Source organism: Sturnira hondurensis, unplaced genomic scaffold (assembly GCF_014824575.4).
Source record: "Sturnira hondurensis isolate 20B ecotype Veracruz unplaced genomic scaffold, ASM1482457v3 Scaffold0007406, whole genome shotgun sequence".
NCBI classification, from domain to species: domain Eukaryota; kingdom Metazoa; phylum Chordata; class Mammalia; order Chiroptera; family Phyllostomidae; genus Sturnira; species Sturnira hondurensis.
In genome coordinates, this window is record NW_028080037.1 from 13,823,505 (window position 1) to 13,841,644 (window position 18,140).

Consider the following 18,140-nt stretch of genomic DNA (forward strand, 5'->3'; position numbering starts at 1 on the left):
GCCCCCTCGGCAGAGGGGTCCTCTCACAGCCAAGGGACAGGGCTCTCAGAGCCTCCAGCCTCTGAGAGCGGCGTGTCCAAAGTGGAGCGCTAGCCACTTACATTGAAAGTAAGTACATTTAAAGTAAATACAAGGAAGGAACACTTACATTTAAAGTAAGTACAATGAAAGGAAATTTAAAACTCAGCTTCTCGTTTGTGCTGGCCACAGGTCAGGTGTCCAGGATCCATGTGGTGGCCAGTGGCTACTGGCCTGGACAATCCAGTAGATTGTCTGTGTTAGACCTAGAATGGGAGGAGCAAATGGTGGCCCTCAGGCCACGGCCACCCCTGGACCCATGTCTGGGTGGCCTGGGAGCTAAGAATGGCTTTTCAATTATTTTTAAGGGAAAGAGGAGGAGAAGGAGGGGAAGGGAAAAAGGCAGAGGGGAGAGAAGAAAAGCAATGATGAAAACTGTGTGTGCTGCACAAACCCTGAAATACTGACGACCCTTGGAGTGCAGCCGCCATGAACAAGGAGCCTGCCTCGGGCGGTGCTGGGGACGGCGGTGCTGGGGACGTAAATAAGTCAGGACGTGTTAGAGCAGCGCCTGGTGCGTGGGGCGTGCTGTTTACGTGCTGGCTTTCATTTTCTAATGTCATCCTCTGTGGAAACTTTTAACAGTTTTTTCCACTCATTAGAGAGAGACATCAATGTGTTGTTCCACTCATGTACACATTCACTGGTCCATTCTTGTATGTGCCCTGACTGGGGATCAAACCCACAACCTAGAGCATCTGCTCTAACCAACTGAGCTACCCGGCCAGGAGACTTTTAAGGTGGGGATTTTTGTTTTTATCTGATAGGTTGAGGAGACTGAAGCTCAAAGCCCCACACCCAGTAAGAGGAGAAGCCAGTCTCCAAATCTGGCTCTGGCGCCCAGGTGATCTCTGTGTCACAGTGACTCGGTGACTCGTAAAAACGCGTGCAGCAGGAGAGGATGGCAGGGAGCTTGCTCACTCGTTCCACTGACCCATGGGCTGCCATGGTAGGGACGGGAGAAAGAGAGGGCTCTTCAGTCTTCAGGATCCCCTTAGGCCCTGATTCATTCATTCCCCAAGTGTTTCCTGAGAGCCTACTATGTGCCAGGCACTGATCAAGACCAGACACAGCAAGACCAACAGACAAAGGGCCCTGCCCTCCTGGACCTGTCAGTCTCTCGGGAAGCAAAAATCCAGCATGTGAGACAGTAATTACACCTGTGACAGATGGTCAGAAGGAAATGCCTGGGAGGGGAAGCCCTGCCATGGAAGGTCAGAGAACGAGGTAACAGTCACACTGACACCACGCTGACTTGCATCCAACCCATCTGAACTTTCTAATTCAGCATGGCTTCTCCAAACTCCTCAGATCAAAGGTTTCTGAGATAGGGGAGCAGGGCTGGAGCACATGCCACCAGCTAAGGTGGCAGGTCACTGCACTTACAGAGTGGCCTTGGAGCGATGGCCAGTGCCCATGTGCCCGAGTTCAGCCATCTGTGCTGCAAGCCCTCCCCGTGGGAACCAGCTCCCAAACATTCCGTTGCCATGGCTACGACCTCCACCACTGGGCACGGAAGACCTCACCATCCCAAGCCCCTGCCCTCAGGGGCAGAGTTGGACAGACCAGGGCTCTCTGGCCGAGCCCCTGGGGATCAGACCTCTGACCCATTCTGGAAGGAAGCCAGCCAAGAAAAGCCTGCCAGATTCCATGGGCGAGAGGAAGAGAAAAACAGTAATTCTGAGGCGCTGGCCTCGGCTTGAGGTTTGAGAGGGGTAAAGAGAAGACGGCTGGTGCGCTCCCTTAAAAAACAAGCTCCGACTTACTGAGCTCTGCTGCCGGGGGCACGAGCTGAGGACTCACAACATACCAGTGACTTCTGTCTTTGCACGCACTCCCCCCCAGGTCGCCCCATCTCAGGCTCCCTTATTAACCACTCTTTTACTGGGGCTCGGGGGTCACCTGCCCACTGGCACACAGCTGGTGAGCTCAGGAGCCTTCTCCCTCTCTCTCTGTAACCCCTGCTCCTAGGTCCAGGATTCCGCCTTCCTGACTTCCTTTGCATTTTCCCCTAAAACGATCAAAGCAGGACCACCTCCCCAAGTTGCCCACCTCCCCCTTGGGGACCCAGTTCGGCACAAGCTGGGGGTGGGAGGTGATGAGGTCGGAGGTCACATTTCGGCTCCCCCTCTCAGAGGCTGGGTCTCCTGGGTGACTCTGGGGCTCTCTGAGCCTCACTGTTCCCATCTGAGAAACGGGAATAACACCCACAGGAAAGAGTAGGGAGGAATTCTGTATCTCCCATCCAGCCTGGCTTGGAGTTAACATGCAAAACTATCAGCACTGAGTACTGTCATCCCTGTCATCACAGCAAAGGAACGGAGACTGGAAGGGACACACATGCAACCCGAGAACCGAGTGGCCTGGTGAGGCGGAACAGCACAGGGCCAGACATCCAGTGGCTTCGGCCGGGTGGCCAAGCTGGTGGTGGCCGTCTCTGCAGCGTGAGCACAGCCCTGGGCAACACGTCCAGGAACGCGGGTGGTGGCAATCCAGGGAAGACCACTCACAAGACCAGGCGGCGAGCAAGCGGGGTGCGCCCCATGGGCCAGAGTTTGCCAGCCCCCGTTTCGGTTCTGGGCCCCACCTCAGCAAGGCCGGCCTTTGGTAGGTGAGAGAAAAACGTGCAACTCGGGAAAACCAATCACTGATTTTTTCAACAGTAGCACACGCACGCCCACAGAGGCACCCAGCATGTGGTCTGTCATCAAGGAAAGACCTAAGGCAGAGACCCGAGCACACCCAGCAAGTTCATCCACGTTTTGCCCCTCACAACAACCCTGGGGCAGGCACGACATGAGTCCCCTTCAACAGAGGGGAGCCCAAACTCAGAGGGTGGCAGTGCTTGGCCTGAGGTCACACAGCTGGGAACTGACAGCCTGAACTGGCACTTAGGCCTGCCGGACGCCAGAACCCATGCGTTTAACCAGCCCGAGTTCCCTACCCCGCCCAATATGAAGATGGGGAAGCTATTTGTCCAAGGTCAAGCTCAGGGTGGCAACCAGGTCCAACACAGGGTCACCAACTTCCAGCCTTGCCTGTAGTGCCTGGTGCAGCCCTTGCTGCCTGCTTGGGAACACCCCTGCCTGGTGACAACGCAAATAGGGGAGGCCTGGAGTGGGTGTTTGGGCCAGAGCTTCCTGCACCTGCTACACATACACAGACACACACACATACATGACCCTGTCTCTGGACATGGGGGGTGAGCAGTGGAGTGGGAGCTCACACACGTGACTTTGAGTCCTGGTTCTGCTGATTCCTAGCCATAGTGCCCTGGGGGACAGGAAGGTGTTACATGATTTCTTTGTGCCTCAGTTTCCTCATCTGTGAAATGGGGATGCTAAGAGCAGCAGCGAGGACTAAACACAGGAACTGATACACAGCACTGGGAGCAGAGATTTGTTAGCATATGGATGTTACTTCTTCCCTTACGGTGTTTTCAAACTCACACGTGCACCAGAATCTCCTGAAATTGTTAAAGACACAGCCCTGGATCCTGCCCCCAGATACTCCAATTTGGAAGTTACGAGAAGGGGCCCAGGGATCTGCCTGACCAAGTGTGGCCCCCTCGCCCTGCTCTGTGAAATACTGCTTGCGGCCCAGCTTTCAGTGTGCCGGGGCTCCTGCCTGGGCCCGCACTCAGGCCAGGCACAGGGAGTGCAATGTTCACGGAGGACGGGGTGGACGCCAGGATGGGTGACATGCAGCTGGTCGTGGGAGCCCCCACCCGGGCCTGCTAGAGCGGCCCAGTGCCACACACTGTGGATGAACAGACAGACAGACAGACATCACTGCTGACCCCCCCCCGCCCAAACACCCACACGGAAGAAAGCTCCCCTCTGACCAGGCCACAAATGCGAAACGCAGACTGGGGCGGTGGCAGCCCACATCTGCAGGGGTGCAGGGTGGCATCGGGGCTCGCCCACAGGTCTAATCAGTCCTCTGACCATCTGGTGAAACCTACGGGCCCAGAAAAGTGTCATTAAATGGAACAAAATACAGAGGATTGTAATGACACCAACTACCGCACAGTAAAATCTGGCTGAGAACACAGATAAAAGAACGCTGTGACACAGTGACCCATGTGGCCCTTCATCACAGCGATGAATAACAAGATGAGGACTACGACTGACATGAGCTAATGAGAGGAGGTGTCTGCAGCGACTGAAATGCGTATGTGGCTTCTCTTGGGTATCGGCCCAGCCGCAGGGATTTGCCACCTTCTCTGACACCTGGGGGGAAGTGTGACACTGAGTCAATAAAGATGTTCTTTTTCCCCATCCCAATTCCTGAGCCCCTGGGGGGCCACCCACAGACCCAGGAGCTGCAGAGCCTGCCCGGGGAGGGCCTGGCTCCCACTGCAGCCCATTTCCTCTCTCCACCATCACGCTCCAACACGGCAGGGGTTTGTCCCAGGAAGAACTTGATGGCATATTCTGGAGCCTGACTGAAGTGTTTTGATTTTATTTTAAAAAGTAGGAGACAACAGAACTATTATGAAAGATGCAAGGTGTCCCCCTACGCTGGCATCACTCACCAGCATGTGACCTCGGATACTCAGTCGGAAGTGGGTGAAAGGGCGCTAGGGGCTGAAGTGGGCTGGCCGTGGCCCCAGACACTGCACACCAGGCCTGGAGGGAAGTGGAACCAGGCTCTGCATCCCAGGCACCAGCTGTGGACTGCACCCCAGACTGCAGCTCTTGCAAATTCCCGCGGGCAGGTGCTTCTCCTGCCCGGGAGGAGGGGCTCTTTCCAACAGCAACACTCACCCTTTTTGGCCAAGGCTGCAAATCCAGCTACCGCTGACTGCAGTGGCTTCTCCTAATTGGTCTTTCTTCCTTGGCTAGCACCTGCCTAGCACATGTGCCTCAAAGACACAGAGAATCATGAGAATATGAAGGTACCTGGCCAGGTTGCCCAGTGGTTAAGGCCTCGGGAGGAGGACTCTAGAGGGGCTAGGGACACACACATGGCCACCTTGCCAAGGACTAGCCATGAGATCTGGGGCCTGTTAACTTCAAAAGCCTCAGTTTATTCCTCTGTAAAATGGGGCTGAACCACCTGCATCAGAGGGTTGCTGGGATGACTGTCAACTGCTCCAGGCAGGACCCAGCAGGAGAAGGATGTCAGTAAATGCCAGCTATTAATGTAGCATCATCTCTAATTAGACATTCTAATTAAACATTCATGATACAACATTAACAGATTCCGATCGGACTGTAAAAAAATACTCACTACTCCAACAGACATCTGGGATAAGATGTTAGGTGATAAACAGGTCATCTGATCCCATGCTGGTAAATATTTATGTTGGAAAAAATACTCCAGAAAGATACACCCCAGAAGGCTAACGGGGGCTTCGCTTATTCCCCCTCCTCCCCACTGACTTCTCTGTTCTACAGCAGGGATGTATCAGTGGTGTGACATGATGTAAAGGAATGGGAAAACGAAATCAGGGTGAATTCTGGGTGTGTTACATCATTTGGGGACCTTGAGCCCTGCAGTACAGAGCCAGCCTTGGAAAAAGCCCCGGCAGCCTGGGACAGAGCCTGCTGCAAGCCCAGAGAGGAGAGTCCAGCCAAGGTTATACAGCGAGGTCATGGCTGGCTCTCCAGACACCCAGACCTGGGTCCCTCTCTGCTGGCAGCGTGCTGATTCCTTCTCTCAACGAGATTAGGTAGGGTGGTTCCCAGGTGCAAGGCTGGCTCTGGGGTCAGGCTGCAGATCCAAAGTGGGTCACTGCTAGGGGACCTTGGGCAAGATGCTTCATCTCTGTGGGCATCACCGCCTTCGTTTGTAAAATGAGAGACTGGCTTACGGCTTTTGTAAAAATTAACTAAGATAATACACGTAATGCACTTAATACCAGTGTGTGCCTGGCAAACAGCAGGTGCTCTAATTATTATTATTACATGGAGAATCTTTCGTAGGTAATAGAATGCTAACCCAGCAGGCACAGAAAGGAAATTCAGTCTGGGGCACTGGGGAGCCATGGGGGATGTTTGAGCAGGAGCGGCGCAGTATGACTCTGAAGCTGCATAGGGCTGGCAGCCAGTGCCCACCTACAGAGGCCATCTCTGCCCAAAGTCTCCATCACAGGCTCCACACCCCTGGCAGTCCTCCCATCGCAGCGGGGCAAACATGCAGCCCAACCCCCACATGCTACACTCCTGCCGCTTCCTTGGTGCCAGCTGGGCTGGTGAATTTCAAGCAATCAAGAAGCTGGGGGACTTGAAACAGACCACAGGTATGATGGCCTCAGACCGCAGGCATGTTTTGTAGGACATGCGTGTGATCCTGGGGAAGTCCCTCCCCTCCCCCTCTGCACTCCAGGGGGCCCGGATGGAAAGAAGGTCTAGACGGTGGAGGCCAGAGGGGTGCCACACAACAAAACAGCGTTTCCTTTTGGCTGCGCTCCCACTATGTGCCAGGCACTCTTTCATAAACCCTCAACGTCTCTACAGCTGGGTCCTTGTACCGCTCCTGTTTCTTAAATGTACTCAAGTTACAGATACAATCTCTGTATTTAAAACAAACAAACAAACAAAAAACAGACAAGGCTTGAGTCTCTTTGGAGGAGTCTCCAATCCTGTCCTTGTCCTTTGTTTCTAAGAGGTCACCACTGGCGATCAGTTTACGAAGGAGCCACCCTCAGCTGTCTCTGAGGTTACAGCCAAATACCGACCTGAATGAAAATCCCACGGGGCCCCCTCTCCCACCCTCCCAGACACCATCCTTCCCTCCTTCCACCCACATGCGAGCACATCCCACCGGTGGTTCTCAACTAGAGCCAATTTTGCACCTCGGGGACAACTGCCAATGTCTAGACACAGTTTGGGCTGTCATAACTAGGGAGCATCTAACAGGCAGAGGCCAGGGATGCAGCTCAACATCCTGTAATGCCCACCCAGGCCAGCCCCCTCCACAAAGGACCATTTGGCCCAAAAGGTCAGTAACGTTAAGGCTGAGAGGCCTCAGACCACGCGTATCCTTCTGAAACTGGCTTGGGTCTCTCCAACTAGTGGAGATCTTCCCACGCCAGTGTACTTGTTCCGACATTCAATACACCCCACCCGAGCACCTCACCTACTGTGTGCCAGACCCTGCTCCACCACAGGGCCACATCGGTTAAAGACACACCGAGTCCAAGCACTCGGAGGGTGCTCCGTCCTCGTGGAGGACAATACACACCGATTTGAGACCATGATGGATCACCCTCCCTCCTTTTAACTGCTCCGGAGCATCCCCAGCAGGGATGGCCCGCCCTGCACTTGGCCAAGGCCTTCCCGAGGGACATTCAGGCTGTCATCTTTGATGTGTGCACCCTGTCACAAAGGAACCTGTGTAACAGCCATCCTAGGACCTTGCTNCTCTCCAACTAGTGGAGATCTTTCCACGCCAGTGTACTTGTTCCGACATTCAATACACCCCACCCGAGCACCTCACCTACTGTGTGCCAGACCCTGCTCCACCACAGGGCCACATCGGTTAAAGACACACCGAGTCCAAGCACTCGGAGGGTGCTCCGTCCCCGTGGAGGACAATACACACCGATTTGAGACCATGATGGATCACCCTCCCTCCTTTTAACTACTCCGGAGCATCCCCAGCAGGGATGGCTCGCCCTGCACTTGGCCAAGGCCTTCCCGAGGGACATTCAGGCTGTCATCTTTGACGTGTGCACCCTGTCACAAAGGAACCTGTGTAACAGCCATCCTAGGACCTTGCTGACTGCATTAGGAGTGTCTCCTGGAAGCCGGCTTGTCCCACCCCAGAGGCACTGAACCAGACTCTGTCCTTGAACCAGCACGTGGGCATTCTCATGCACATGCAAACTGACCAGTGCCGCTTCCAGTAGGTACCTGAGAGAGGTCAGCTGGCTCAGGACCTGCAGCCTTTCCATTTTAGCAGAAACACCCAAAGTGCCTGGAAAGACTCCCCCTGCAAGTTCCCCTTCTGTACCCACTTTGCATTGTCAGACGCTTCCGTTTACCCAGAGCTGATGATTCCTCCCATTTTCCAGATGTGGAGACTGAGGCCAAACAAGGTGTCTGGACCACCAGAGGCGATGACTTCTAAGGCGATGTCTCTCAGCTCTAGCTTTTAGGATCTGGCCTCCTCCTGGGGATGTTCCGAGCCAGCTTCCTGCCCCACAACTCTGGCCATCAGAAAGCAGCTCAGAGGAGGAAGACAGAAAGGCTGCAGGCTCCCCTAGTAAAGGAAGGAGAGTTCCGAGGGCGGGCACAGTTGCTGTGGGCTGGGCATCTGTGAGTGCTGCCGCCACAGAGGCTGCTGCGTGCCCTTTCATGTCCAGTCATCCAGAACAGAGGGCCAGGTGGGGAACAGAGCAAACCTACCCTCCCCAGGCACAACAGGAAATGCCAGGGTTCTGGGCCAGGGCGCTGCAGTGGGGAGAATGGGCTCCGAAACCAAGAGCGGGTTGGGGCCCCAGCTTTGATCTCACCAGCTACATGTCTTAACCTCAGTCTTTTCCCCTGAAAAATGGACTCATACCACTCAGTGCAGAGAGCAGCTGGACGACTCATGTGCAGATGAGTCAACACAAAGCAGCAGCCATCGGGAGCCCTGCTGTGGGCTGGCACTGGGCCGCTTCACTCAGTTTACACGCTCACAGCAACCAGCTGTGTGGTCGGCTCCGCTACTCTCCCACTTGACAGATGAGAACATTGCAGCCCAGAGAGGTGTAGTGCCCTGCCCTTGACTTCACCCTGAGATACAGCCATGGGAGCGGCAGCCTTGGACCTCAAAGGTCAGTATTTCTGATCTGAATTCAGCCTCTGTCGACCCGGGCAAGCCACCTCACCTCTCTGAGTCTCAGCTTCCTCAGCAGGGAAAGGGGGGCACCGAGTGGAGTTTGGAGATGGGAGGCTACCCGCAAAACGGAGAGCTCTGTGTACCCCCTCCCTCAGGGTTGCATACTGTCACCACCCGAAGACCCAGTCCAGGAAGACCTGTCACCCACAGGCATCTCTAATATCTCCTACACTCTAGGTGTGACAAGGGCGAGGCCATGCAAAGCCAGCAGCCCCCAGGGAGGGAAAGCCACTTGCTCAAGGTTACACAGCTGAGAAGCAGCAACGACCGGGGCTGACAGCAAGAGGCAGGGTACAAACTTGAGTAGGGAACAGCCAGGGCAAGGGGAGGGCAAGGCCGGGACAGGCAGGTGTCTGGAGCAATGACTGTCAGGCACAGGCAACCGGCAGCAGCTGAGGTCTCTCCTGCTGGCTCCTGGCTGGAAGGACGTTTGAAGTGGCGGCTGGTACTACCTGACTGGGGGTGGGGGCTGCTCTCTGTGGCTGCAGTGCAGGCCTTCTAGGCTATACAGTCTCCTAATGGCCAGGCTTGCCCATCTTCTGGAATCTTCTATCACCACAGTGGCCAGAGGGTACCGCCACCACAGACACCTGACCGCATCACCCTGGCCTAAACCCTCCCAGGAGCCCTCAGGCTCAGGATGCCATTCCGGCTCCTCCCCACAGTTTACAACAGTGACATCCGACAAAGATCCCGCGTCCTCATGTGGAGTTCAGTTTTCCAGTGGCCACATCAAGAAAGAAAAAAGTGAAATGAGACCCTGGGGAGACATTGCCTCACACCTGTCAGAATCGCTACCATCAATAACTCAACAAGCAGGCATTAGCGGGGGTGCGGAGCAAAGGAAAAGCCCCGTGCACCGTGGGTGGGGGTGCAGACGGGTGCAGCCACTACGGAAAACAATGTGGAGGTTCCTCAGAAAATTAAAACTAGAACCACCATATACGCAGCAATTTCACCTTTGGATATTTATCCAGAAAAATCCAAAACACTACTTTGCAAAGACACGCGCCCCTGTGCTCCCTGTGGCATTAGTTACGACAGCCAAGACGGGCACGCAGCCTAAGTGTCTGTCCATCAGCCGGTGACTGGAGGAGGAAGATGTGGTACGTATTTACTCGGTGATAAAACAGAACGAACTCTTGCTATTGGCCACAACGTGGACGGACCTAGAGGGTGCGGCGCTACGTGAAGTACGTCAAAAAAAAAGACAGATACCAGATGATTTCACTTACACGTGGAATCTAAAAAACGAATACACACAACGGAAACTCAGATACAGAGAACATTCTGGTGGTTTCCAGAAAGGAGGGGATTTGGGGGGAAATCAGTGAAAAGGTGAAGGGGATTAAAAAGTACAACCTGCCAGTTATAAAAACAGTCACGGGGATGTAAAGTACAGGAGAGAGAATACAGTCCCTAATTCTGCAAGAGCTATGTATGGTGCAGGGTGGGCACTAAACTTATTGGGTCATCACTTCATAAATTCCCAGTAAATGTCTAATCACTATGTTGTACACCTGAAACTAATATATACTGTCAACTATAATTTAAAAAATTTTTAATATTAAAAATGAAATAACAGATTTTATTTCAACCAATGTATCCACAAGATTATCACTAATCAATGAAAATTAAAATACATATAATAAAAATCTATATAAAATTAACATGAGTATAAGAATCAATATAGCCCTGGCTGGTGTAGCTCAGTGGATTGAGCACCAGCCTGCAAACCAGAGGATCACAGTTCGATTCCCAGTCAGGGCACATGGTTGGGTTGCAGGCCAGTTCCTAGCAGGGGATGCACGAAAGGCAATCACACATTGATGTTTCTCTCCCTCTCTCCTTCCCCTCTAAAGATAAATAAATAAAATCTTTAAAAAAAAGTTAAAATTAATGAGACATTGTACTTTCCCCTTTCCCCCCTCCTAGCGCTGGGCCTTCGAAACCCGGGCGCACACTGGCTCATCTCAGCGTGGGTGATAAATTTCCTGTGGGCTCACCTCATCTGCACGGAGAGTTCATAAAACTTACAGGTGAAAAAATACATTCACATCCCCAAAGAGTTCCACTCACATTTCAAAGTTTTCTGAGAAAACCGAGTATTTGTTTTGAAATCTACAGTTAAATTATAGCATTAAAATAAAAAATTCCGTTCCTCAGCCTCACCGGCCACATTTCAAGGGCTCCACAGGCACAGGGGCGCGTGGCTCCCTCCCAAAGTGGACACACAGGCCCATGATGACGATGTCCGCCGCCCCATCATGCCTGCTTCCCAGGCCTGTCCCAGGTGGTGAGCGCAGCCTCTGTGCACGCCCTGAGTTTCCCATCTCTGAGTCTGGGGGACTGTCGTGTGTATTGAAGGATGTTGAAGAGCATTCCTGGCCTCTACCCACTAAATGCCGGTAGCACCCCCCCCGCCCCAAGTCATGACAACCAACAGTATCTCTGGGCGTTGCCAAATGTCCCTTGGGGGCACAGTCCCCACTACTGAGAGTCAGTGCCTGGCACAACAAAGGCACCAAGTAGGCAGAACAGGAGACACTTACTCAAGTATTCTCTACCATGAAGCTCGCCTCCTCCAGGAAGCCTTCCGTGATGCCCTAGTCCAGTTAGTGCTTCCCCTGGGCTCCCACGGCCCCCTGTACTTACCCCAGGTGCAACCCCCTCCAAATGCACCAAGTCTTGCTCACCGATGTACTTTCAAGTTTAGCCAAAGATTGGTATAGAGTCGGCACTTAACAGGATTTACAGAAGTGACCTGAGAAAAGGGGATGACCCAGGTTGAAAAGCACCACAGGGAAAGTTTCGCTCATTTTAGTCCAGGGCGCTCTCATCCCAGCAAAGGTACTACTAACAGTCACAGCTGTGCTTATACACTAAACACGGGGCTACATACTCTGCTGGGTTTACAGAGGGAAACTGAGGCTCAGACAGATGAAGCGCTTGACCTGTGTTCAGACAAATGAATTCCTAGTCGTCCCGGTTTCTCTTCATACTGATCCAAAGAAATTACACATGGAAGATATTTATAATACAAGTATCAAAAAAGACACCTGTGTCTAGAATATATAAAGAGCTCTGTGAAATCAATAAGAGTAAGACAGGCAATGCACTAGAAAACTGGGTGAGTTTGAAGAGATACTTCACACCAGAGGTTATCTAAATAGCCAACAAGCATATGAATGGGTACTCAATCTCACCCACCAGGAAAATAAATGCAAATAAACAGTACATTATGGGACCACTGTATATCTGAATGGCTAAAAAAATGAAAAAAAGGAAATACCAAGTGCTATCAAGGATGAGACGCAGCCCGAACTTTCACGCTCCACTGGTAGGAGGTTAAACTGGCACACACTCTTTGGCATAACAGAGATGAAAGCCAAACACTCACCTGCTCTACCACCCAGCAGCAATTCCTCTGCTGAGTACACATCAAAAATGCAGCTAACCATTCACTGGTGACCTGCCCTGAAGTGTTCCCGGCAGCACTACTTGCGGTAGCCCCCAACTGGCAACTGCTCAAATGCCCATTAACAAGAGGGTGGGTAAATGAGTAAATACAAATAAATAAATGTAAACAGCCAGGAGAAAGAACAAGCCAGAACTTCACACTATACCATGGATAGATCTCTCAGATATGCTAAGCAAAAAAAAAAAAATTGATACAAAAGAAAACGTGTGTTTCTATGTATGTCAAATACTTTCTATGCATATGAAGTAAATAGGCAGGCCAAATTAATCTCTGGTAGGAGACTTCAGGATGGTGGTTGCCCTTGGTGGGGAGCATGACTGGGGGGCGGGCACAAGGTATCTTGGCGGGGCGTGCTGGGATGCACTTTGAAATTCAGTGAGCTGCTCACTTAGGACGCGTGTACCCTTCTCTAGGTACAACAGATTTCCACAAACACAGTCTTAAGGAAACACACTTGGGCAAACAGTGATGCTGCTGGCTGGGTGTCCTCTGTCCTTCCACCCACACACCTTTCCTGTCGGTGCAGCGAGAAGCACACAGGCCTCCATTCATTCATTCAATCGACACTCACTGGCAGGAGCTCTCCCAGGGCCAGGCTTGGTGCCGGGCGCTGGGAACATAAAGGTGAATTGAGACACAGCCTCCGATCGTGCCACCCACACCTCAGTTCCTGGCACGTACACCCCCAAACCCACACTCAGTAAATGTGTGGCCGGGCTGAAGTGGCTTTTGATCAGGGGCCAAGGAGCTGATGTCTACTTGTCATCCTCAGCCCCCCTCCCACCACCCCTGGGAGCGTGACAATTTTCAGGTTTTTTCCTTAGGCTAGGCCACGCCACTCTGGTCCAGACAGCAGGAGTTCCACACGCTCTACTTGTCTCTGCCGCCATCTCCCCTCCCTCCTGCCAGGCTTTCCTCTTTTCCTGAAGGCCAATGACTCCTAGCTTGTCATCTCTAAGCCAGATCCCCTTACTCAAAACAAGACTCAGACATCAACTGTCTCTCTGCCTGCTCTGCTTGGGCAATGAGCTAGCACCTCATCAAGAGTTAATGCCTGAGAACAAAGCCATCTCAGAAGAAAGCCCATCTAATACAGCAACAGATAGCACCCTGGTATGTTAGAGCACCTGGATACAGCTGTACCTGAAGGCAATTTTCCATTTACCTGAGGCAATAAATTCCATTTGCTACCTTAAGTTATTTGAAATTGGGGTTCTACCACTCAACAGCCAACTGATACAGACATATAACAGGCTCTTTTGACCTCTGAATCCTTACCACTCAAGTGGTCTTCTCCCAGGCCCCACATGAGTTTTTTTTTTTTAAATTGTCCTGACCAGTATAGCTCAATTGACTGGGTGTCAAATCCATAAGGTGAAAGGTCATGGGTTCAATTCTCCATCAGGGTACATGCCTGGGTTGCAGGTTCGGTCCCCAGTCGAACAAGTGCAAGAGGCAATGGATCAATGTTATCTTTCACATCAATGTTTCTCTCCCTCTTTTTCTTCCTCCCTCCCCCACCTCTCTAAAAATAAATAAATAAAGTCTTTAAAAAAATAAAAATTAAAAAAAGGTTGACAAAACTAAGCAATAAATTTCCTAAGTTTTATTTGAAAACAAAGAATGATGGCTGGAGCCAGCTGACGACTCTCACTTCTCTCCCACGGTAATGAACTTGAGTTTCCCACCGGGGAAGCCGACTATAGAATATCCTTACAGAAAGGTCAGAGGGCTGTTCTGATCTTTTTTGCTGAGGAAGTTCTGGCTAACTTCCCCCTTCCCCTGCCCCTAATTGTAGTTTTCGGGTTTTTTTATTGCATTACCTTCCACCACTTTGTTGTGGAGGTTTTGAGATGGCTGAGAGCCAAAAGGTGGAAAACCTTGACCAAGAACAAAGCGAGCAAGCGTAAGTACTTGCTGATGTAATGTCCCTGGATGTGATGTTCCCAGATAAGATGGCGGAAACCTGCTTTTATGGTTCATGCAAGAAGCATGAGGCTTATATCCTGGTGATCTTTAGGGCATTTATGGCAGGTAGATTTTTTTTTAAGATTTTATTTATTTTTAGAGAAAGGGGAAAGAAGGGAGAAAGACAGAGAAACATCGATCGGCTGCCTCGCACACACACCCTAACCAGGGACGGAACCGCAGCCCCGCATATGCCCTGATCGGGAATCGAACTGGTTCCCTTTGTGGAACAACGCCCAGCCCACGAGCGGCAGCACTCAGGGCTGGCTGGGTGGGGGTTTTAGGAGCACAATTTGCAGGCCAGGTTCTGAGGCAGCACATAGCAGAGAATCCAGTTTCCTAGGGCACTGACCTGCCCCTCGGCCTCCCTCTTGGAGAAATGCAGCCCAGGACTGAGAGAGCCACCTCCTTGTCCCCTGCTTCTAGAACAGAGAGAAGAGGAAGAATTTCAAAGGCTTCAACAGAGAAACCCATGCAGAAGAAGGGGCATCTCCTCCAAGTTCACTGTCTTCTGGGCCTGACTTAAAGTGAGTGAATGGCCTTGTCCTACAAGAAGATGGCCTGGGGCTATGAGGAAGCCTGGGGCCTCACTGCAAAGTATTTCCATCTGCACACTTGTCTGGACATTGCTAAGAACAAGGTCAGGGAGCAAAACGCTCTGTGAGAGTCCCTGAACTGCTCCAAGCCTCAGTTTCCTTGTCTGGAAAATGGGTGAATGACACAGTCCTTGTTGCTCTGAAGTACTGAGTACTTCTCTGCATAAGCACCACACAAACTTACCTATAGTCTCCATGGCAACCCAAGAGATGATCACCATTACGGTGGCTGTTTTACCTGGGAGGAAGTGGACCCCCAGAGAGAACGAGTGACCAGCCCGAGGTCTCACAGCACGCGCATGAGCCAGCTGGTGTTCCCACTCCAGTGTGTCTGACTCCAAAGGCCCCATCTTTGTCCCACGCCAAGGCTCCTCCTGCCTCCTGGGTCCTTGTGCCATTTCAATGCCATTACACGCAGGAAGGTAACCATGCACCTATTTGCTCAGAAATCAGCAAGTTGGGGGTTTTAGGTATGGCCGGCTGTGCCCATCACTTCCTGCCCCAACTGAGCCCCACCAGGAAGTTGCTGCCCACCAGCTGACCCCACCAGAAGGGCAGCCATCCTCTTCTACCCACTCTTGCAGGGCTTCACGCCACACTGGTTTTCCAGACCACGCGATGAGAATTTGTGCCGTGAACCTCACCGCCCTGCACGCAGGACCACCCAGGGACTCTGGTGAGAGGACGTGCTCCCTGACCTCTGGGGTTCAAGGCAACCCTAGAACCCATTCAGCCCAAGTCCCCACCGGTCTCACCTCCCATCACTCACCTATACGAGCCCTCAGCCCCTTGCTGGAGGGCTGGTTTCCAGTCCCACTCCCCCACTTGCCCGGATAAATGGCCCAATTCCTCTGTGCCCCGTTAGTCTCCTCTGGAAATGGGGATATATTAAAAGCACCTCTCTGGAGAGTGAGACAGTTTATGGCTAGCAGGCCATTAGCCCCTACTAGAGCGGTTCTCAAAGTGGGTTCCAAAGCAGCAGCACCGGCAGCACTGGAGAACCCGTTAGAAAGGCAAACTCTCGGGCCCCTTCCAGGCCTTCCGAATGGGGGGCTCTGGGCCTGGGATGCAGCAAGCTGTGGTGAACAGGCGAGCCAGGGAACACTGCTCGCTCACTCAGGGTGCTGCACTCCTGCACACCTTCTCGGGAGGGGAGGGGAGGCTGGAGAAGAAGAAGGCCAGGGCCAGATCTCAGGCTCCGGGGACATGAGAAGGAGCGCCCCACAATCCTTTGAGGATGGGAGCCCCGTTTCCCCCTCTTGGGTTTTTTCAGCTAAGTTGCTGAAGGCCCTGTGATACAGCAGCATCCCTGTGATCCAAGACAGACCAGACAACACAGAAGCAGACACTGGGGTTCCCAAGCCGGGGGCAGCCGCAGCCCCTGCCCAAGAGCAAGCACAGGGTTACCCCAAGGTGCATGTTATCACCTGGAGGGTGCAGAGACCTCCGGGGTCTCAGGGGAGGAACAGCTTGCCCAGAGTCCCCCAGAAGTGGGGGAGGGCCGCAAACCCAAGTCCCACACCTCCTAAGGGAGGGTTTCCACAGGGCACCCACAGCAGGTGGTCAGTGCAGGAGAGCTCTCCCTTCACTGCGAGCAGGGGATGGGTCCCACCCGGTCTGTACTCCTCCGTACTCCGAAGCTGTACGTGTGATCCTGAGCAAGTCACCTGCACTCCCTAGGCCTCCCTCCCCATCTGTGAAAAGAACAGGCTGGACTCAACTTGTAATCTGCTGTTCTCCCCAAAACTCTTAGCCAACTGATAATGAACATAGCGTAGGGCTGGCGGGGGGGGGGGGGGGGGGGGGCNGGGGGGCGCACACCAACCGCATGCAGGCGCCCCAGGGGCAGGTAATTAACTACTCACCCCAAGTGATGAGCCTTGCTGAGCATCCCAAACCAAACCAAACCAAACCCAAAATGGTATCCAGCCTAACCCAGGCTTCCTCTTTCTCTCCCTCCCCCATTGCCCTGGAGCCAGAGGGGCGGGGTGGGGTGAGGCGTGGCCAGGGGCCGGTGGGTGGTTGGAGGGTGGGATTCAGGACCTTAGAAACACAGTGTGGCCCTCTCAGGCTCCAGCTCTCCCTTGAGCCTCCGCCTCTTCGCAGGGAAGTGGCATACCACCATCTCCCACGCCAAGGGTTGGCGACAGTTCCAGCGGTCCTGAGGCAGGATGTCACTCACAGCCAAAGGAAGTGGGACGGAGAGAAAGGAAGAGAGCTGCGCTGCGCAAGGAAAGGAGGGGGGAGGGGAGGGGAAGTAGTGCAGGAGGTGGGGGAGGAAGAGGACAGATACACAGAGATGGAGAGAGCCAGCCAGACACCCACAGAGATGGGGGAGACGACACTGGGGGGCGGGAGCCAGGAATGGGGTGGAGAGGGAAACAATGAGAGACTGAGATAGGGGGAGACAGACAGAGTCAGGGGAAGAGACCTGAACAGAGGGAGATAAGGATGAGAAGGAGATAAGGAAAGACAAAAATAGAGACTGAAAGGGAAACAGGCAGAGCAGAAACAGCCTGGAACAGGGGCCTCAGCTTCAACCACACGGCACCCACCACAGCTAACAGAGTCATCCCCAGCCGTCCAGTCAAGGCTCCTGAAGCTTCGGGGAAGGAGAACATGAAGTGCAAGGTCACTGCTGGACCGGCCCCTTCCAAGCCTCCCACCTCTTGTCACCAGGCTCCCCAAATTCCCACCTGCTGAGGACCACCTTCCTGATATTGGCTACATTCAGGAACTCCTTTACTCTCGCTTAATATTTTTGTTAAACAGATTCAATATTTTCAAAGCAAACTATAACCCACTGGCTTAAATTTAAAAACATGCCATAATTAAAAAGTAACAAAAATACATGCAAAGAAAGCAATCCTGAGGCCTCCTAGCTGGAGGCTGCCACCTGCCCGAGGGGCCCAGGGGAGCCCGGCAGGAGTCTGTCCTTATTAAATGATGGAAGTCTAGAGAGAAGCATTAAGTTAGCACCAACTAGAGGCTTTCTCCTGGATGTCACCAGAGAGTACAGGGGACCTGGAGAGGAAAACTCATTCTCCAGGATGAAATTCTCCAGTGTGGCACGTGAGGCTGTGTTGTGACTCGACTCTTGCTGACCTCCAATTCTAACCCCCACCCCCACCCAGACCCAACACACACACAAACCTATTCAAATCTCTAAGCCATAAACCAAA

General features: G+C 52.8%; 1 protein-coding gene across 3 annotated transcripts in view; it reads right to left on the bottom strand.

Moving 5' to 3' along the window:
* The window catches only part of TPST2 (tyrosylprotein sulfotransferase 2), a 42,787-nt gene that overhangs the window by 17,408 nt on the left and 7,239 nt on the right, over positions 1-18,140 (bottom strand). The window contains exon 2 of one of the 3 annotated variants that reach the window (XM_037052390.1): positions 11,569-11,677. The exons of 1 other annotated variant lie outside the window; for it this stretch is intronic. Coding sequence is in view for 1 of the 2 variants with exons in the window: in XM_037052389.1 (XP_036908284.1) it covers positions 16,824-16,849 (26 nt within the window). In the remaining variant the exon portion in view is untranslated. Of the gene's footprint in view, positions 1-11,568; positions 11,678-16,823; positions 16,920-18,140 lie in introns of those variants that run through there. One more of the 3 variants, XM_037052389.1, reaches the window with a different exon arrangement.